The 23,073-nt window shown below is 32.2% G+C and overlaps 2 protein-coding genes across 2 annotated transcripts; both read left to right on the forward strand.

Annotated features, from left to right (window-relative positions):
* The first annotated feature begins 13,936 nt into the window (after positions 1-13,936).
* On the forward strand, positions 13,937-15,856 carry LOC140963968 (two-component response regulator ORR23-like). The gene is made up of 3 exons (XM_073423448.1): positions 13,937-14,120; positions 14,920-15,117; positions 15,573-15,856. Exons 1-3 carry the CDS (start codon positions 13,937-13,939, stop codon positions 15,854-15,856), a joined length of 666 nt encoding a protein of 221 aa, XP_073279549.1.
* LOC140964169 (uncharacterized) lies at positions 14,871-19,091 on the forward strand. The gene is made up of 2 exons (XM_073423720.1): positions 14,871-16,041; positions 16,117-19,091. Exons 1-2 carry the CDS (start codon positions 15,943-15,945, stop codon positions 16,741-16,743), a joined length of 726 nt encoding a protein of 241 aa, XP_073279821.1. The 5' UTR covers positions 14,871-15,942; the 3' UTR covers positions 16,744-19,091.
* Positions 19,092-23,073: the final 3,982 nt, after the last annotated feature.

Here is a 23,073-nt window from a genome sequence, read left to right on the forward strand (position 1 = left end):
GATTTTAATATTGGATCCTTAATCATTTTAAGGAATTCTAAAATATTATTGTTAGTTAAAACATTAATATTTAAATCCTGAAATTGTGACATAAGTTTATAAAACTCATCATTTTTATTATCAGTTTCACTTAAATGATTGATACACGATTCTCCTTGTATACAATTATCACATTCTATATCAGAATTAAAAGATTTATTTTCTATTATATCTTCTGAATTATAAAATTCTGAACTAAATTCTGAACTATTCTCAGATTCACTATCTGAATTCTGATTAAAATTCATTATTATTTTATTGATTTTATCACTAAGATTTTCATCTATGTCTAAATTATTAATTTTGTTTTTAGCCCAACATTGATTAGCATAATGTCCTGGCTTTTTACATTTTTTACAAATAATTAGTTTATTTTTAGCTTTATAATTTTCAGCTTTCCGTAATTCACGGTTTTCTTTTCTTTTCTTTTTTCTATCTTTTTGGCTATCAGACAAATGTCTTTTCTTCCTCTAAGGTCTTTCGTCTTTATCTTTTATTTTCTTCTTACCTTTATAAGGTAGGTCCATACCAAATTGATCACAAAATTTTCCTAGTTATTTTTTCTCAAGTAAATTCTGTCTTTTAATTTGATTATTTAATTTTAATTCACTAGAGAGAGCTAAACCATCTTGAATACAAATACTAATTAGTTTACCATAAGTATAATTTTCATAAGGAATATTTATGTCTTCCTTTCTTACTACTTTTCTGATTCTTTCTGCAAATAAGAAAGGTAAATCATCTATGAATTTGGCTTTCCAAAGACTATTATTACAGTATGGTATCTCACAAATACGAGATAAAAAAGTATCTTTATACCATCTAAAATCAGTAAGTGTTTTACATTTTAGATTACTTAATAAAGTACGAATTTGTTCACTATTATCGGTAAATTTACCAGTAAAATGTTCAATCATAGTCATTACTAATGAATAGACTGCATTCTCTAGTTGCATATTATCTTAAATTTTTATTGAATTTAAAATCTCATCTTTATGGGAGTAATGTAAATAATTATTCCACCAACCTTTAAGTTGACAAGTAAATCCTGCTATTATCATTTTAGCAATATTTTTATCATTATTTCCTGATGTTTTACATACAGTACTATACATGAGCATTCTGTGAGCAGTATTATAAATATGCTTGTCACTAATATTCCATTCATAAATATTTTTCCCATTATAACTATTGAAAAATATATATTCTTGTTCTTCTATAAGAACATCCATTGGAGTTGATCTATCATAATAATATTTATTTTGGGTAGGTCTATTTGCCCATTTAATTTTAATAATTTTTTCATCAGAAATATTATTATTTTCAAACTCTTCATTAAGAGTATGTATATTAAGATTTTTAAATTTTTCTTCTAATAATTTTTCTATATCAGAAACAGAAGACTTAAATTTAAAATCTTTAATATTTGGAGGGGACTGAATAGAAGAACTGGCAGTTGAAACAATATTAGTTTCTGGTTCTTGTATATGAACATCTGGTTTAATTTGATTAATAACTATGACTATCTTATCTATTCTATTTTTTAGAGAATTTATTTCTTCTCCTATTATAGTTAAATATAAATTTTTATAATTTTGGTTTTCAATTATCTGGTTAATATGTTTAACAGTTATCTGTAACATATCATTTTCAAATAGTTTTGAAAAAGCAGTCGAGTTTAAAACTTTATTATTTTTCTCTATAATAAAAGGTTGCTGAGGAAGATAAACTGATTTTTGAATCAATTGAGAAGAAAGTTTATAATTTCTTTCTAGAACTGAAATATAATCAATAATAAAAGTTTTAAAAAACCAAGGAAGAAAATGTATTAATTTATTCTGATTTTCACAGAATTTATTAAATTATGAAACAATATATTCAAATTCTTCTTCATAGAAACTTTTAAAATATCAATCTCTAAAAGATTCCCATTTAATAATAATAATAATAATAATAATAATAATAATAATAATAGCAGCAAAAATAGTAGCAAAGCNTATAATAAAAGGTTGCTGAGGAAGATAAACTGATTTTTGAATCAATTGAGAAGAAAGTTTATAATTTCTTTCTAGAACTGAAATATAATCAATAATAAAAGTTTTAAAAAACCAAGGAAGAAAATGTATTAATTTATTCTGATTTTCACAGAATTTATTAAATTATGAAACAATATATTCAAATTCTTCTTCATAGAAACTTTTAAAATATCAATCTCTAAAAGATTCCCATTTAATAATAATAATAATAATAATAATAATAATAATAATAATAGCAGCAAAAATAGTAGCAAAGCAATCACCATTATTGTCTTGGTGATTTTATTCAAAGTTATAATCCTCATGAAATTGAATTTGGATTTGAAATCCATGATTAATAGTGTTTACACAAGCTTAAAAAGTTCGAGGAAACAAGAAAAGATACCTTCCTCCAAAGTGCAAATCCCTTCCATCATGAGAAGGTGGGATAGTTCTAGACAATAATTTATGAAAGGAAGAAAGAATTTTAATAAATTTTTTATGCTCTAGCCCTAGTTTCACACAGATGAATAATTTTCTTTAGTTTTGCTATTTCTAGTTGTCCTCCAAAACAATTAAAAATACGATATTCAACTATTCTTTACTTACAAAAACCATGGATTGTAAAACAAATTTTGCTACAGCTGGAATCATTACATTCTTTTACGACCGTTATTATGGTATAGGATCTGATGATTCCACGTTTGTAAAAACTGCACATCGACTAATAATTTTATTGCACACAAAAGGATAGAGAAAGACAAAACTAAAAAGCGCAGAAAAAGAAGAGGTCCATTATTAATATTTTTTTTTAAAAAAAAATATTGTATAAGAAGAAAACAAAAGGTTAGAAAAGAAAGAGTAGTTTACCGTCGAGACGTTTTTGTTGGCATGATCCCCACTGGACCGGACTTTCAGCAAAGACGGTGAGCCAAAACCCTCGGCCTTTCTTTGTATTCGATTAAGAGGATTCATTCTCTCTCTTTACAGATTCTTGTTGCTTCATTACATTCTTGGATCGGGTTCTGCTGCGGTGTGGAGCTGCGCCGACCTTGATTGGCGCTCCGTTGTGAAGATTCCAAGTGAGTTTGTCTATTATTTTCTCTATTTTTACTTTGTTTTTGGCCCAACAAGCAGCGGGCGAGATGATGTTGTATTTCTAGGATAAAGAGTTGGTTTTTTTTTTACGGTTTTGACTCGAAGTGGTGGGATGTATTGTTGATTATGTGTTTTTAGGTCAATATTTGTTGGACTCTAGTGAAGGAAAAGAATGGAAGTTGAGTTAGACAGGAACCCGGATTAATTTTTCTTGTTTCGTTTGATTCCCAGTTAAAGAGCGAGAAATAAGACAAAGAGGTGCGAGAAATATTAGTCTTTCCACTGTCGGTGCGGAATATGATCGAGTGAATATTTGGAATTGGATAGATATGTCTGTGAACTGATTGGCCCCTGATAGATAAAGGGATCGAAAATTTGGTATCTACTAGGAACTTGCTAAAAGCCAGGATCTGCGGTTGTCTTTAGAAAAAGCCAGCCAAGATTAGACGAGATTAGCCAGAGATTGCCTGCTTTGGAAGTGGCTATTCGACCGATTAGGGCTCAGAAAGATGCCCTTGGTGCTGTTGGTGGTCATATAAATCGAGCCGTGGTCCATGTTGCTGCTGTTCTTATGGTCTTTGATGACATTCATGGGCTTGAGAAATCGTTATCTGATCCCCAATATGATCTTCCGGGGTATCTTGGTGTGCTTAAACGGCTTGAAGAGGCATTGAGGTTCTTAGGGGAGAATTGTGGGATGGCGATTCAGTGGTTGGCTGATATCGTGGAGTATCTGGAGGATCACAAGGTGGCGGATGAAATATTTATTTTGGGTTTAAAAAAGGCACTTAACAGGCTACGGGAACTTGAGGCAGGTGAAGAAAAGGGCAATCTTGATGGGGGGCTTCTTGATGTTTCATTGGACTGATTGGAAAATGAGTTTAGGCGCCTTTTGATTGAGAATAGTGTTCCATTGCCTATGTCCTCTCCGACCACTTCAACCGAACAGGCCTGCATTGCTCCATCACCTTTGCCTGTTGCTGTAATCCAGAAGCTACATGCTATTTTGGGGAGATTGATTTTAAATGACAGGATTGACAAGTGTATATCCATCTATGTTGAGGTCCGTAGTTCAAATGTACGTGCGAGCTTGCAAGCACTAAATCTGGATTATGTTGAAATATGGGTCTCCGAGTTCAATGATGTGGCGAGCATAGAGGTATATATAGCTCAGTGGGGTAGGCATTTGGAGTTTTCCGTGAACCACCTGTTCGAATCCGAGTACAAACTTTGCAACGATGTGTTTGAGAGGATGGAATTGGATGTGTGGAAGTCGTAAATTTCATCCCTAGGCAAGTGAAATTCATTCTCAAGCAGCGAAAAGATTTATCCGATTTATCAAGGGCACGATAGATTATGGAATAAATTTCATCCAAGTTAAAAACTCAAGTGTTCATGAATATTCCGATATTTTTTGGGCTTAATGTGCCGATGATATGAGAACACCTCAGTTTACTTGTTTTAGCTTTGGTTCTGGAATTTTTTCATGGTGCACCAAGAACTATGAAGTCATAGCACAATCCACCATCAAAGCAGAATATGTGGCTGCTTGTGCTACTGTGAATCAAGCACTTCGGATCAAGAAAATTATGGCTGATTTGCATATGCAACAACAAGGCATAAAATTACATGTGGACAACCAAGCTACAATTTCTATTGCAAATAATCGAGTGTTCAGTGGCAAAACAAAATACTTCAAAATAAAGTTTTATCTTCTGAAAGAAGTGCAAAAATAAGGGAAAGTGCAACTGACTCAAGAAGATGGTTTTGTTTAATTGATCTTTCTATTATATTAGGATTATGACAATATCTTCATGATATATTTATTATATCTTTTAGGGATCTAGTTGTTATCCACAACTAGTTCGTAATAGACTTTTCTGTAATTCTCTTTAATTAGGACTCGTGTTATATGAACAAACATTGGTTGCTTAATAAAAAAAAATTCTTTTGCATTCTCGTATGTTTTTTATTGATATTCTTTTATTTTTAGTTCTCTCCGTAGGATGAATTATTGCTTTCTATTTGTCCTCCTTTTCCCATAATTATACCAAATTACACCACTTCAATGCCATGTTTTCTCAAGAAAATTAATATGGCTAAACTCAACTCGGTGTTCAATTAGTTTAATTATATTTGCTATATAAATATTGCATGAAAATTGTATCGTTAAAATGATTTTTAGAGTAATTCAACTTGTCGAGAAGGTAAAACATAAATCCTCATGCAATGAACATTAATTATTCTTGAAAATTCTAATTCTACGTAATTTTATGAAATTATCACTATCTATTTAACAACATGGTATACAAGTACTCAAATTTTATGATACACAAGATTTAAATTACATAACTTGGAGATCATTTCCTTCACACCACAAAGAAGGGAATTGGAAATTAATAATTATTCATGAGAGTGATCAAAACGTGATAACTGCAGTACAACATAACAGATTTGACTTGCATCATTATCACCGCAATAAGTATTAGAGTCAAAGTCACACATTCGATTCTTATAGGTAGCAAGGAGTGCAATTATTGAAGGAGTATTATTGAGATTTATTTAGATAACAATAATTGTATATGCCAAGAGAATTATCAAAATGTGACGCTCTTAAATTGCTCATATGATAAATAAAGTTTAAAAGATATGAGTTGTATTGTTAGAACAAGCTATAGTTTTTTGATAAAATAACAAATGTTTTATCCTATGAAGGAAAACATATAGACAATATCTAAATTTTAATTATCTGAGACTTCTGAAAATTATTTTGTAAGGTCTAAAAATTAGATAACGTAACTCAACTACATGCAAATCTAGGGGAAAGAGAAAATGATTAATTAAACTGTTTTAATTGCATGAATTTAATCTGTGTGCATGTTTACATGTTTAAAATATATCTTTTTACATGAATGCATAGAACACAGTGTTTTAAAGTTTATTCGAGACGCGATCGAAGAACGGAGACCGAAAACTGAAAAAGAGAAAATATTTTTATTAAAAAATTATTTTTAATTATTTAAAATATGGTGCATGCTATATGTTATTTTTTAAAATTAGGTGTTTTGAGGTGATTTTATACGCCGAGACGTATTTAAACAGTATTCGATTTTCGACAAAAACATGAAATTTTTGAAAACTCGGTTAATATTTTCGTAGCCTTTTCTAAACAGAATACTTTTATTATTGGTTAATGGGCCTAACATACCATGTTAATGGGCCTAAGCTTGTATTAGGTGTTTTAATTAAAATAAAAGGCTAGAAAACCCTCCCCAAAACCCTAATATCACACGCCCCTCCCCCTCTAAATTACGAGAACTCTCCCTAGCAGCCAACACATGCACACACACGAGATTTGAAGAGGAAAAAGCCACGGTTTTGAGGAAGAATTCAGCCTAGGGTTCTACGTCGCCGTTCTTCGCATCACCAACTCGTTTTCATGTGTAATAAACGCAAAGAAACGCCTTAATCTTCTTTTTTCATCCAACACCATATTATTGATTTGAAGCATGTTTGCATGAAAAATATGTTCACCATGTATTTATTTTGTTTTTTGACATGCTGTGATCAAGAACTTGTGTTTGTGTGATTTAAAACTCATGTGTATGTTGCATAAAGGGGTTGCCATCCTAGGACAATAAAAAAAGACAAGTTTCAGAGGGTTTAAGGGCCTAGAAAAGCGTAGACAAGGGCTGCACGGGTCGGGAGGAAGCTTGCACGAAAATATTGAAAAGTTTCATGAGTTAGGATTCGACTAGAAGGGAAGCAAGCGTGCGGCTCGACCAGGGCTTGACCAAGGCTCGAGATGAACATGGTGAGGTGTGAGGAAGAGTCCTAGCGTGGCTAAGACTCATGCTCGGCGGCTGGGGAAGAATCCAATCGCGCATGGACTCCTCCCATGCTAGCCGAGAGCAGTAGCCGTGCGAGGGGGGTAACGGCTTGGCAAGGGGGTCCATGATAGGGCTGACAGGGTCCAATGAGGGTCAAGAGGGCGAGGGCTCGGTGGTGGCTCGGGTAGTAGGGTCCTCGTCGAGTTGGAGTGTTATATTGCATGGTGCAGTCACGGCTCACGTGCACATCTGTGGCGTGGGCTAGAGGATGGTTCAAGGGGTCGAGGCTGTTCAATGGGGTCTCTAGAGGGTGTGGTCAGAGGTTGGCTCGAGGTGGCTCGGGCGTGGCTCGAAGAAATCGCGAGATGGCTCGAAAGGAATTAAGCTAGGGTTCGGTTTCTCGAGTTTAATGGCTAAGGGATCGAACCATGGTCCACGGGGGTTTATTCATGGTTCACGAGGGTAATTTAGGTAATAAAATTCTATGTTTAAAATTTGAAAAGAAAATAATAGAGTTTGAGTTAATCCGAGAATTTAACGCTTTACGAATTAATAAATATGAAACTAAATCGAAAGTCTCGAATTTAAAATAAATAAAATATTAAAAAATAAATTTAAGCTTAAATAAATATTTAAGACGGTCTAGAGTCAATGAAAGTAAGAAAAAGTCGAAGTCGAGAAATTCTAATTCTAGGGGTAAAACGGTCATTTTACACCTAAAAATAGTAAATATCCTGGCAGTGCCCTGAATGCTGTAAATAATGTTAATATATTTATTTTAAGTGTTTAATAAATTCTATGATGAAATGTTAATGCTAAAAGACATGTTGCATGCTGGGTTTAAAAAAAATGATTTATATGTTGAAGGAGGTGAAGTGATTGTGACTAATTCGATGATTATGATGATACGAAGATATGTAGGCCAAGGCTCAGTTGACGGGTGAGAGTGTCGCTGATGTCTCCGTCGCCCAGTAATGTGGTTACACGTAGATGGATCCATCGACCTTCAGCTGATATGAAAGTCACAATTAACGATCCAAATTCAATAAAAAGGAAAATGTATATGTATATGATGAAAAATAAAATGGATATGACGGAATGAAAAATGTTTAAGTTTATGCATGTTCATGAAAAGCCATTTTAATTTCATTGTTGCATGTGGATGTATATGTATTACTTGTTATCATAATTAAGGTTTGCTGAGTCAATAGACTCACTAGGTGTGATTGATGCAGGTGAGAATGAGTTTGATGTTAAATGGAGGCCTTGATGGTTGATCTTGCTGGAATGAAGCTGAACACAACCCGAGGACCGGCGCTAGTTTTCCGCAAATAAAACTATTTTTATGATTTATGATTACTTAAAATTTTATGACTTATGATGTTTTGGAGATGTTTTTGAGAAGATGTTAGAGTTAAGTTTATTTTTGANATTGTACCATTTCGACCAAAGGGATGGAAATGAAAAAAAATTCTAGTACTTTTTTAAAAAAATGAGTAGTGGACGTTTCATATTTGCTTTTAATTTCATTGAGCATAAGAGCTATAATAAATATTTCTTGAGTTAACTTTCATGAAGGAGAAGATAAGTGTTAGCTAACTGATTTTTGTATAGTTTTCATTCTTTTTTATCCACATTCATTGTAACCGCTAATGTAGTGTCATAACTTATCAACATTTTATCCCACAATGCCCTAAGTAAGACACTCTTATCCATGTTACACATGTACTTTTTCACAAGTTATTGGTGTTGACTTATTTGAATAAAGTTAAATTATTGCATATATGCACACTTTATAAGTTATTATTTCAAATAGAATTAAACTTTTTGTGAAAAAAATTCAATAAATTAAAATCTTCATGCGTACGATTCTTTTTATCATATACATAATTTTTATGCAAATATATATACACAATAATTATTTTGGTCATCTAAAATAGAGAAGTGCGCGGCGAAAATTACAAAGATATAAAATACTAAATTTTCGCTTCGATAGACATTTTCAAATATAAATAAATTTCAAACCTTAGAAATTTTGATAATTAAGTAAATAAATGACCCTTTCTTTCTTTAATCGCAAAGTCTCAACTTTTATTACATCAAACATTAGTATAAAAAGCGAGACAAAAATCTTATTTCTTACTTATATTGTACAATTCTTGCCCCTTTTGAGTGTGTTCCCCTTTTTTGGCCCTGATATCCCTTCTTTAAAATGGTCTTATTTTCACTATTTAAATTGAATTGTTTAAAAGAATTCGATTTTCTTCTTCATTTCATTACAATTGCAGAGAAAATGGTCATTGGAAATTCGAACAAAATTTTCATTCCAAAGTCATATAGAGGCCTAAAAGTTCTACTCGTTGGCAATGACACAACTTCCTTCAAGTACGTGAAATCGACACTTGAACAATACTCATACAAAGGTAATTGATTTATTTTAATTTATTTTATTTTTTTCCTAAGTTATATGCACGGAACTAAATTATACATTTTGACTTTTTACGACGATTAAACTTTTCGATCCCTCTGATTTTTATATTTTTTGGTGTATGCAAAAGGGTTTTACTTCAATCTCGAAACATCAAATTTCTTTTTTTGGTCAAAATTGCATGCTATTGATTTTACTTTTGTTTTTGTTTTTGTTTTGTTTTGTTTTTTTTGGGTTTGGTTTCGCTCTATTGTTTTATAAGCAATTTTGTCAAGTTGATACTTGTTGATTTAGCGGGATTTTACTTTTTCAAATCATGTATAAGCTATATATTTGTTGGTCATTAAGATTAATTAATCGACTTTTTGCCATGTAAGATTTCGAATGAATGTCATTTCCTGCGTATTTTTGTTATAAGCCAGGTTTAAATAAATTAATCGTCTACTATTTAAACGAGATCGTATTAACCATCTCGAGATGACGATTATTATTTCGAAATTGGAAAAGACTGTTGCATTTATTCCATAAATGAATTTTTTTTTGTGCAAAACTTACTAAAACGTTAACTTTAAGCGAAGTAAGATTTTCAATTCAATTTTTGCACAAAAAAGAAGATGGTGATAATTTAGGGGTTTTTTGCGAAAAAAAAAATGGTCGGTAATCTCAAATTCTCTATAGCTGAGTCTCGAAGCAATGAAATTTTGTTTATATATAGTTTCAAATAATAATTTGAAATTTTTCGGAGTAAAATACTATGTTCGATAATAATTATTTTACGTATCTTCTATGAAATAAATACTTTCCCAAAAAAAATTTCATAGAGTAAATGCCCAAATTTCATTAATTGAAAATCGTAAAAGGTCTACATTCTCAGTTGGTTTTTTTATGTTAATTCGCACATTAATTCGATACAAATCTATACGTAATTAATAAGTTGATATAATCTAATAAATTTTAAAATATAATATTTTTACATTTTTCCAAAATTATTTTTAAAAGTTTCTAATTATTTTGGCTTAAACTATATTGGTCCACTAATATATGAATTTTAACCTTCTTTGGGTCCTAACATTTTATTCTCCATCAAAAACCAAATAAACAAGACGCACCCGTCTCTGTCTTTCACGTACTAATAGAAATGCCTAATTATTTATTTATTTAAACAACTTAAATAAATGAAACAGTTAAATTTAAAATTTTCACTCATATAAAATAAAATCCCATTTCAACATTAAAACAACATAATATAAAAATGTACAACATTTAAAAAGAATTGCATAACTAATCAAAATCCTCAAAAAAAGCCCTTCACCTACAAAAACCATGCAATCCGTTGAAACAACTATAACGTAACAATAAGTTAATTATTCACAAAAATTCACGTGAAACGGTCTCATGGATCAATTTTGTGAGCTATATATTCTATTTAATTTGAGATACCCTCAAAATAATATTACTTTTTATGTCAATATGACGTGGTTGATTTGTGAAGTCACGAACGAAGAGTCGCCAGCTGTTGCTTTGTCGATGGTAGGAGAAGCCGAAGAAGAAAGCAAATACTATGATTTGGTCATTACAGACATGGACTTGATGGAATTGGATCACTTCAGATTTTTCAATCACATTATCCTTAACACTCAACTGCCAATCATTTGTAAGCTCCAAAATGCATTCTTGTTATTTATAATTTCAATATTCATGTATATTTTTAATTTTTTTTTAAAATTCCCATTAATCATCGGTTAAAAATAGGTCAAGAAATGATTATTATTTTAAATAATAGATCATGAAATGTTTTTTTTTTAAAATAATATTGTTAAAATAATATCTCTACCAGAATACACATATCATCAAATCTCAAGTGCAGTCATTTTTAAGATACATATCTTATAGTATATGTTTTATATATATTTCTAATAAATTGGAATAATTTAGTTTTGCAGTTCTGCTGATCTATATATTTAAATTAGGTTTCTTTATACTTCAATTTCAAGTTATTATTTTTAATTGATTGTTGTTTTAAGAAAATCTTAACTGAAGAAAAGAAGTCTATTTCCAATTTAAAATCCTTACTAAATATTAATCCGTTGAAGTAGAACGCTTATCGCACTCCGAAAAGTCTTTTATGCAATGGATTGCGCAACGAATGTTAATCAGATATGGTAGAAAATAATTACAAAACCATTATATTAAAAAAAATAGTATATCNAAAATGTTAAATTTAGGTTTGGTTGACGATTTACGATTTTATGTTTGGATTTGTNACATTCATTGTAACCGCTAATGTAGTGTCATAACTTATCAACATTTTATCCCACAATGCCCTAAGTAAGACACTCTTATCCATGTTACACATGTACTTTTTCACAAGTTATTGGTGTTGACTTATTTGAATAAAGTTAAATTATTGCATATATGCACACTTTATAAGTTATTATTTCAAATAGAATTAAACTTTTTGTGAAAAAAATTCAATAAATTAAAATCTTCATGCGTACGATTCTTTTTATCATATACATAATTTTTATGCAAATATATATACACAATAATTATTTTGGTCATCTAAAATAGAGAAGTGCGCGGCGAAAATTACAAAGATATAAAATACTAAATTTTCGCTTCGATAGACATTTTCAAATATAAATAAATTTCAAACCTTAGAAATTTTGATAATTAAGTAAATAAATGACCCTTTCTTTCTTTAATCGCAAAGTCTCAACTTTTATTACATCAAACATTAGTATAAAAAGCGAGACAAAAATCTTATTTCTTACTTATATTGTACAATTCTTGCCCCTTTTGAGTGTGTTCCCCTTTTTTGGCCCTGATATCCCTTCTTTAAAATGGTCTTATTTTCACTATTTAAATTGAATTGTTTAAAAGAATTCGATTTTCTTCTTCATTTCATTACAATTGCAGAGAAAATGGTCATTGGAAATTCGAACAAAATTTTCATTCCAAAGTCATATAGAGGCCTAAAAGTTCTACTCGTTGGCAATGACACAACTTCCTTCAAGTACGTGAAATCGACACTTGAACAATACTCATACAAAGGTAATTGATTTATTTTAATTTATTTTATTTTTTTCCTAAGTTATATGCACGGAACTAAATTATACATTTTGACTTTTTACGACGATTAAACTTTTCGATCCCTCTGATTTTTATATTTTTTGGTGTATGCAAAAGGGTTTTACTTCAATCTCGAAACATCAAATTTCTTTTTTTGGTCAAAATTGCATGCTATTGATTTTACTTTTGTTTTTGTTTTTGTTTTGTTTTGTTTTTTTTGGGTTTGGTTTCGCTCTATTGTTTTATAAGCAATTTTGTCAAGTTGATACTTGTTGATTTAGCGGGATTTTACTTTTTCAAATCATGTATAAGCTATATATTTGTTGGTCATTAAGATTAATTAATCGACTTTTTGCCATGTAAGATTTCGAATGAATGTCATTTCCTGCGTATTTTTGTTATAAGCCAGGTTTAAATAAATTAATCGTCTACTATTTAAACGAGATCGTATTAACCATCTCGAGATGACGATTATTATTTCGAAATTGGAAAAGACTGTTGCATTTATTCCATAAATGAATTTTTTTTTGTGCAAAACTTACTAAAACGTTAACTTTAAGCGAAGTAAGATTTTCAATTCAATTTTGCACAAAAAAGAAGATGGTGATAATTTAGGGGTTTTTTGCGAAAAAAAAAGGTCGGTAATCTCAAATTCTCTATAGCTGAGTCTCGAAGCAATGAAATTTTGTTTATATATAGTTTCAAATAATAATTTGAAATTTTTCGGAGTAAAATACTATGTTCGATAATAATTATTTTACGTATCTTCTATGAAATAAATACTTTCCCAAAAAAAATTTCATAGAGTAAATGCCCAAATTTCATTAATTGAAAATCGTAAAAGGTCTACATTCTCAGTTGGTTTTTTTATGTTAATTCGCACATTAATTCGATACAAATCTATACGTAATTAATAAGTTGATATAATCTAATAAATTTTAAAATATAATATTTTTACATTTTTCCAAAATTATTTTTAAAAGTTTCTAATTATTTTGGCTTAAACTATATTGGTCCACTAATATATGAATTTTAACCTTCTTTGGGTCCTAACATTTTATTCTCCATCAAAAACCAAATAAACAAGACGCACCCGTCTCTGTCTTTCACGTACTAATAGAAATGCCTAATTATTTATTTATTTAAACAACTTAAATAAATGAAACAGTTAAATTTAAAATTTTCACTCATATAAAATAAAATCCCATTTCAACATTAAAACAACATAATATAAAAATGTACAACATTTAAAAAGAATTGCATAACTAATCAAAATCCTCAAAAAAAGCCCTTCACCTACAAAAACCATGCAATCCGTTGAAACAACTATAACGTAACAATAAGTTAATTATTCACAAAAATTCACGTGAAACGGTCTCATGGATCAATTTTGTGAGCTATATATTCTATTTAATTTGAGATACCCTCAAAATAATATTACTTTTTATGTCAATATGACGTGGTTGATTTGTGAAGTCACGAACGAAGAGTCGCCAGCTGTTGCTTTGTCGATGGTAGGAGAAGCCGAAGAAGAAAGCAAATACTATGATTTGGTCATTACAGACATGGACTTGATGGAATTGGATCACTTCAGATTTTTCAATCACATTATCCTTAACACTCAACTGCCAATCATTTGTAAGCTCCAAAATGCATTCTTGTTATTTATAATTTCAATATTCATGTATATTTTTAATTTTTTTTTAAAATTCCCATTAATCATCGGTTAAAAATAGGTCAAGAAATGATTATTATTTTAAATAATAGATCATGAAATGTTTTTTTTTTAAAATAATATTGTTAAAATAATATCTCTACCAGAATACACATATCATCAAATCTCAAGTGCAGTCATTTTTAAGATACATATCTTATAGTATATGTTTTATATATATTTCTAATAAATTGGAATAATTTAGTTTTGCAGTTCTGCTGATCTATATATTTAAATTAGGTTTCTTTATACTTCAATTTCAAGTTATTATTTTTAATTGATTGTTGTTTTAAGAAAATCTTAACTGAAGAAAAGAAGTCTATTTCCAATTTAAAATCCTTACTAAATATTAATCCGTTGAAGTAGAACGCTTATCGCACTCCGAAAAGTCTTTTATGCAATGGATTGCGCAACGAATGTTAATCAGATATGGTAGAAAATAATTACAAAACCATTATATTAAAAAAAATAGTATATCACGGTCTCACAAATTTTTATCTGTGAGACGAGTCAATCCTACCGATATTCACAATAAAAAGTAATACTCTTAGCATAAAAAGTAATACTTTTTCATGGATGACCCAAATAAGAGATCCGTCTCACAAAATACGACCCATGAGACCGTCTCACACAAGTTTTTGCCTTAAAAAAATTAAAGTATGGCTATTTTTTTTATTATGGGATTAAATTATTTATTAATTTCCCTTGTTTAATTTCTTGCAGTGATGTCTTGTGATGAAAATAGTGATGTATTGAGGAAAGCACTAAATCAAGCGGTGTGCTTCTTTCTCCGAAAGCCCATTCGATCACGAGTCCTTGCAAGTGTGTGGCAACATGTTTTCAGAGTAAGGAGGATGCAAACAATGCATAACATGAACGGACAAGGAAAACAAATACTCCAAGAAAATGACATTTGTGAAGGTAGGGACTTGGTTCTAACTCTACATTTCAAACACCATCATGTCGAATTTAGACATCAAATCCTGCGGCAGCTAACGACAGATCCAGCACTGTATTTTGAGTACAACTTTTAGAATATTTTTAAGTCTACATGTGAAAGTTTTGAAACTGCTCATTGAGAGGGGCTAATACCTTCTTATGGCCCGACTGGACCTGTCTATGAGAGAAAAGAGAAGCCTAGCAAAATCACGAGGAATTGAACTTACTCGAGGATGTGTGACCAGAAAACATCCCCAGTAGTGAAGCTATTCGTTTTTCACATGCATGTGTGAGTGTGAGCTTAAGAAGTAACTGTACTTATGTGCTCGAAAATACAGAATCATCACACTGGCATGGTCAGCAGCTAAAGGTCTCAATATTGTATATAAATATCATCCTATACTAATGATAAAAGGAAGTATTCTCCTCTCATGCAGAAAATAACATTGAGATAAATGGAGAGAGCCCCCAAGTTCAGAGTAAAATTCATGCAACCGATGAGCAAAACCTCAGTAATGACGACGCCAGATTAGTAACAAATCAAGAAAAGGAAGACTGCCTGAGGAAATCAGATGAAGAAGACGAGCACAAAAATGACATAGAAGATGAAAGACTGAATAAAAAGCCTAGAATGTCTTGGACAGATGAACTTCGACTCCAATTTGAGAAAGCCATTAAAATATTGGGAGAAGAAAGTACTTGCTTGCTTCCTACCATTTGAAACTCAAAATTTCTTTTTTTGTCCCCCTTCCCCTTCACCTTAACTATGTTGCGCATGATCTTTGGTAGTTAACCATAGTTTTTGATATGGTTTTTGGTCATATTCCAGAGGTTCGTCCAAAGGAAATTTTAAAGCTTATGGGTGTATCCAATGTGACGCTTCGCCATGTTTCTAGCCATTTGCAGGTTTAATAGGGAACTCTTCCCCACTTCCGACTGCATTTTTACTTTCTGACACCGTCTTGTTTTCTTTTCCAACAGAAGTATAGAGAGAAAAAGAAGCGTACTGGTATTAACTGCTCTACTGCTCAACCTCATCAATTCAATTTGACTAATATGGATAGCAGAATGAAAAGACAATACCAAAATGGAAAGCCGTGGGATCTACATGATCTGAACAGCAAGAAATCACCAGTGGCTGAAACGATGATTCAACCTACGAGTCAATATGTTTGTCGACAGCACAATACCGAAAGTTCATCAGTTCACTATCAAATTGATATGGTAAAGAAACTCCTGGATAAGGCAAAAGGCAAACAGACAAATAACTATGATGATATTGAGGGATACATGAAAGGTGGATGTAATAAGAAACTTATGGTGGGAAGGAGTTCTATGCATGGATCAAATCCGAATGAAGGTGAAGCAAATATATTTCGACACAAAGAATTTAGTGAAAACATCAGTGCCATGATCTTAAATCCAGACAGTGCAGCAGCTAATTCTGAGCCATATGTACCGGATATCTGTGAACATTATCTGGCTTCTAATGATTGTGCTGACATACTCCATCATTTAAACATGGATATGGGCTACATTTTAAGTGAACCGAACAGTTCAGGATTTCTCGAAGATATCATACTCTCAAGCCAAGGACTAAAGAATTGAATGTTATATTACTATAATTCATTAGCAAAGTTGAGAACTTTTATGCTGCCAAACAGTTTATCAAGAAAATGTTTTACTTCGATTGTTCAATCATTTAGCAAGATCAAGAAAACTAGGTGTCAAGTAGGAGTGGATTATGATGATTTACTCAAATTATAGATGCTTTTCCTAAATTTTCCTAATCATGCAAATGTTTTTTCTGTGTTGCCTAGAGTTTTGTCATTTCTGATGTTCATCTTATTATGTCAAACAAGTAGTCTACATGAATGAGAAAATTATATCAATGTCATGGATGAAACAAGGATATAAAATACGAGGCAGAGGATTTTCTTTATTTTAGTGATCCTGGACAAATAAAAGCAAATGCAAAATTATTTAGAATCCATCTAATAAACAGGAAATGATTTAAAATTGCATTTATCAATTTTTTTTCGAGGAACATTGCAGTGAAATTTTTAAAATGGATTGGGCAACAATCAGTAGAACAAAACCTAATACTATCCCGGCTTCATTTCGTGGTCTTCGAATTCTACTGGTTGACAATGATTTGGAATCGTTGATTGACATAGAAATGATTCTGGATTGGCATTCCTATATAGGAACATAAAGTTGCATCCAATTCCTTATTATTTTATTAATTATTCAAAAGCAAACATTCAGGTCTATCCTCTTTCGATTTCCTTGATCCTGATTTTAACTTATTATTAAATGAAATTTCATAGGCAAACAAGTCAAATTCTTGACTCCTATGGGAGATTCAGAATTTTAAAAATTTTGGTGGTTTTCCCAAATGTTTGTGAGAACTTTTATATTTTGTTTTCATTTGGTTCTATGTATTTTTTTTAGAAGGTTCAATGTATTTTCAGGTACATTTTAACTAGAAATTGAATACTGTAGATGTATGACTAGATTGGAGGTGTGATGTGCGTTAGAAACAACAAATAAGACAGGAAAATAGAGAACAAACTGAATCATGGAGTCCAATTTTAACCTTTCTCAAATAAAAGAAGTTTTTTGCCTCATTCTTGGTTTGTTGTTCCAATTACAACTAATGAATTTGCAGCAGTTGCCCTGTGCATTATTTTTGAAAGAAAAGATCACTTTCATCTTGTCATTTGCTTCCTCACAGGATTTTATGTTTTCTCATCATTGATCATTGCATAGAACTTTCATACTTATATATAACTAGGTTAATTCATTTAGTGGTACGGTGTCTTCGGATGTAAAGAAGGATATGGTGACAGGAGCCATTTCTATGGGGGTATGCTTCGTTCTCAGGAAACCAATTTCTTCAGAGAGACTCAAGAATGTATTGCAATTTGTGTACAAAAAGAGGCGTGAAAATATAAGAAACAAAAACATGAATATCAAGGGTACAAGTGCTGACTGCAAGAAATTAAATGCCAAGTTTCTCATATAAATTAGGAGAATAAAGGAGTTGAGATTGTGAGGAAAAAAACCTTAATTAATCGAAAAACAAACAGGTTCAAGAGAGTGATCATATTCAGAATGGTCATGAGAAATAATTTCTGTTAAAGGAAAACGATGAACAAGAGAAAAGAAAAAGAACAAGTGATGCTACCAGAAATTATGAAAAGGGAACTTCAAGAAACATAAAGCCTTTTGCAGGCAAAGGAAAGGATATAAAAAATGAAGACACCCCAGAAGAGAGATTAAATTTGCCAAGATCTCCAGATCTTCGACTCAAGTTCAGGGAAGTTATCAGTACATTAGACAAGAAAGGTATGTGCTTTAATTAAGTTGTCTAAATCTAAACAATTAAACGCTTCTCTAACTTCACTATCATTTTATAACCGAATCTCATCTTATCCCTTCATAAATATGTTTTACTCCTGCGTAGACTTTTCAGGAACAAGGTCTGAGGCAGAAAGAGCAGTACATCCGATGAAAGTGCCAAAGATTGAGGAAGTAAACGACCCACTTGAAGGGAAACTACATTTTTTCAGACTCGAAGCAGGCTTGGAAATGAAGCATTCAAAATGGGAGAAAGACCAACCAAATGCCACCCAAGCAACACCTCCATTTCGGGAAATAAGCTAAGTTTTCCGGAAGTGTGCACTGATTCGAATAAACAAATTGATCAAAGCCCAGAAAAGGATGCACACCAAGAATTTACGGATTCAGGTCACGTCTCCATGACATTGGTGAATGGATTTCAAGAAAAAAACATAAAAAATGAGAGAAACTTTTTCGAAGATTATTCACCACAACAATTCAGCCTTTCGCATGGACCGACTGGTGAGAACAAGAAGCCGAATCACATCCCGGCTTACTCCTTGAATCAGAATCAGCACCAGTCAATTAGTGACATTCCAGTAGAAGTTGTCCGGATATGCCACTAGAAGTTGTCCGGATAAAGGAAGAATAGTATTTCTTGAGAGACGGTCTCACGGGTTTATGTGTGAGACGGGTCGATCCGATTCATAACTACTATGAAAGTTAATAGTTTTGACATAAAATGTAATACTTTTTCATGAGTTAGATCGAGTTGGAAATGAGTTATTTTCGAAAGAACATGTGAAGTTCAATGTTCAACCTACTGCAAGTGATATTGGCAGTTATTCAGAGAAGGAAAATCTTCTCCAAAATTTTTTTACATTCAAATGAAACCACATAGATTTCTGGCACTTCCAACAAATTTCCCAATAATTCATATTTTGAAACTTCAATTGATTGAGTTCATTTTGTATTCCTCGAAAACAACACAATAAATGCAACAAAACTTCAGTTTTCTCTTCAAAAACTCACTATCACATAAAGCCAAATCGAACAAAGAAAAGAAGAATTACTGAACAATCTACATTCAGAGATTTCATCAAAACAAGCCCGAAAAAGGAGCAATTCATCAGTTCAATACATCCAAATGATCATTTTCACAAAAAAGCGAAACAGTCACTGCAAAAAGTTACATAAAAATGAGATGGATAATAATTCCGAAATCACCTGAAGAATGCGTATCCAGTGTGTTCTAAATTCCACCAAATCCTATTCCTTGGTAGGATTGCATGTGGTTTTATGAGATTTGATTTATTAAAAATAGTATATAATTATTTTTAATAATAAATGTAGGGTTATTAATTATGCTAAAATCCGTTTGTTATTGTTCGATTATGATTCAGTCCCTACGAAAATTAATTTATGAATCTGTTCCTAACACGCCATTTTTAGAATTAACTCCAAGTATTTTTACCATAATTGACATTGTTTATCTAAGAAATTTCTTAGCAGGACAATATTTACATAGTAGGTCTCTTGTGAGACGGTCTCACGAATCTTTATCTGTGAGACGGGTCAACCATACCGATATTCACAATAAAAAATAATACTTTTTCATTGTTCATAATAAAAAGTAATACTCTTAGCATAAAAAATAATACTTTTTCATTGTTCATAATAAAAAGTAATACTCTTAGTATAAAAAATAATATTTTTTCATGGATAACCCAAATAAGAGATCCGTCTCACAAAACACGACCCATAAGACCATCTCACACAAGTTTTTGTCATATTTATAACCCAACCGGAGCAATTTTCCTCCATTCTCGATAGTTTACATCGGGCATTCGAGCAAGTTGGAGCTCTTGAAAAAAAAGGCATAAAGACTCATTTTTTCCCCATTTTCTTCAGTTATTTTATGTTTTTTTTTTCTTTTAATTGCTCTCTTGTGCATATTTTCTTAGGGTACTTCAAAACATAAAGAGGCTTACTGGCTGGAACTGTAGTTTAATTTATATTTGCTAGATAAATGATCCAAACATTTGTGTATTTACTAGAAGAAGTTCAAGTTTTGGTTATAGAATTGATGGGAGCCAATATCGAAGATGTTGAAGTTGCAATTTCAGAATCTGCTATTCTTGAAAATGGTCAGGTACCATATATTATAGATCAATTAGATAGTAGATTAGTCGTTGACGAAGTAGTCAAAATTGTTGAAGATACGTAAATATTGTTGTAAGGTTTAGGAAATTTTAGCTATGTAACCTCACTGCATGCAATTTAGGGTTTTATTAAAATATGTGTTTAATTATTTTATTGCATGATTATTGCATGGATATGTGGTTTGGTTAATGGTTTATTTAAAGTTTAATGTATTAGGGCTTTAAGTTGTATTTCGCGCTCGAACAAGGAACGAAGACCAATGATATATAAGAAAAATATTTTTATTAAATAATTATTTTTAATTATTTAATATATGGTGTAATTAAGTGTAATTTTCGAAAATGGCATTGGTTGGGTATTTTTACTCGTCAGGTCATATTTTTAAACGGCACACAAATTTTAGCGAGTCGGGGGACTTTTTGAGGGCTTGAGCAATATTTTCAAAAATGTACATAAACGAAATATTTTCAAGAGTGTTATTGGGCTTGACGGGTTTATTTTATTGTTTAATGGGCCTAAAATCCTTTTAACCTTTTAATTTTTAATAATGGCCCATTAGTGCACAAATATACAACTTAAACTTTACATTACATTAACCCTAAACCTACTCACACTCCCTCACACTCACGGCCTCCCCTACCCTAGCAGCAAAAGCCCCTTTCTTCAAAAAATACAGTAGCCACTCGAAAATTCTCCTAGGTTTTCAAGAAAGCTCCTTCTTTGCCTCTTCGGTGCAAGTTCTACACATATACTTCAAGGTTTTCGAGCGTGTAAACGCAAAGACACGTCCTAAAACGTTTCTTTCTCATCATTCACACTATTTTAGCTGATGTGTGTGTTTGCACGAGGAATGCATAGATACATTATGTTGTTTCGTTTTTGCAAATGTTTTGTCATGAAAAATGCATATTTTCTTTATGCAACTCACGTTTTTTGTTGTTCTTTTGAAAGGGCTGCCGATTTGTGTTTCTAGGGGGCTTATTATGTCGAGGTTTAAGTTGTCAATGGGTCGGAGTCGCGAGGTAGTCACGGTTTGGTAAGGGCCGATCGTTTGCTTTGGTTGAATGGCTCGATTGTGGTTAGATCGGAAGAAAAGAGTGAGCCGGCGGTGCAAGGGCTGTTTCCAGCCTTGTACAAGACCCTGGTGGGTCTGAGCCATGGCCTAGGATGGCTCGAACCCTGCTGGTAATGGTCATGGGGCCGATCGAGGGAGTTTAGGCGAGGGTTGTCTCGGTTGGAATCGTTTTGGTGGCTCTCGGGTGGTCAAGCTTAACAGTGTGCATGGGGCTGAGGGCTAAGGCTAGGTCGGTGCAGGAGGGTCCAGAGGTGGGCTAGGAAGAGTTGGTTCGGGTCTGGTCTTCGTTGGTTTGAGCTATGGTCGAAATTTAGGAGGATAGATACACTAGGGTTTTCGGTGCTTGTGTGCTGAAAATTCCAGTAAGCGGCAGCGTGTTTATGTTAGAGTAGGTATCCATCGAGTCAACTGTTGGCCGAGTGTTCACAATGAAACTCTATGTATAAACAATATTTATTTTAATTATATTTGAAATTATTGTTTTGGCGCATCTTTATCTGTATACCCATACTAGTTGCATAAATAAAGTCTTTGAATATACAAATAGTAGAAAGAATATGAGATGTTCATATGATGAGTATCTTGAAACTCATATTTGGAATACTGTATATTCTAAACAGTTTCTAGTTGATTCAGCTACCGCTAATAAGGATATATGCCGCTCGAGTTTGAGACTAGTATCTGCGATGTGAGTACCATGTTTCATTGGTAGAGGACATTGTGATGTCCGAGCATGCAGATAGGTGCTCCTTGTAGAGTGCACTGAACAACCCTCCATAAAGGACTTTCCAAGTGGTTCTCACTTATCGAGTGGAAACGTCCTAGTTTATGGTTGTACACCATTAGTCTTTATGACCCGAGACAACTTTGAGACTCTATATGCTAGTGTTGCACTTTGACTTGTTTACCGACTCTTATGGGGTCATCAGGTGGCAAGGTTGGGTGTTTTGTCGAAACATATAGAAGTCGATGCATTGTAGTTGGGGATTCACCGCTTACCTTTGGGTATGGATATCCTATGTTTATGTAGTATGATATCTCTGATCAGAGTGTTGGTGGTAATTATGAAAGGAGTTTCATAGATTACACCATCGATGCAACTACGACATGACACATAGTAACGATTCATTGACAACTCTCGATATACCAATAGTTGTCGAATCGGTCGAGATATATGAGTTGAAGGGATCGTACTGCGCGCTAACCATAATAGATTGGTTCTTGGAGGCACTATCATTTGATACCTAGAGAATCATATAAGCGATGCTGCTAGGCGTTTAACATGATTGGTTGGGTACTATCAGACTTGAGTTCTGACATTCTTATTATCAAGGAGTTGATAAGTAAGAATGAAG

Source organism: Primulina huaijiensis, chromosome 18 (assembly GCF_012295235.1).
Source record: "Primulina huaijiensis isolate GDHJ02 chromosome 18, ASM1229523v2, whole genome shotgun sequence".
Lineage (NCBI taxonomy): Eukaryota > Viridiplantae > Streptophyta > Magnoliopsida > Lamiales > Gesneriaceae > Primulina > Primulina huaijiensis.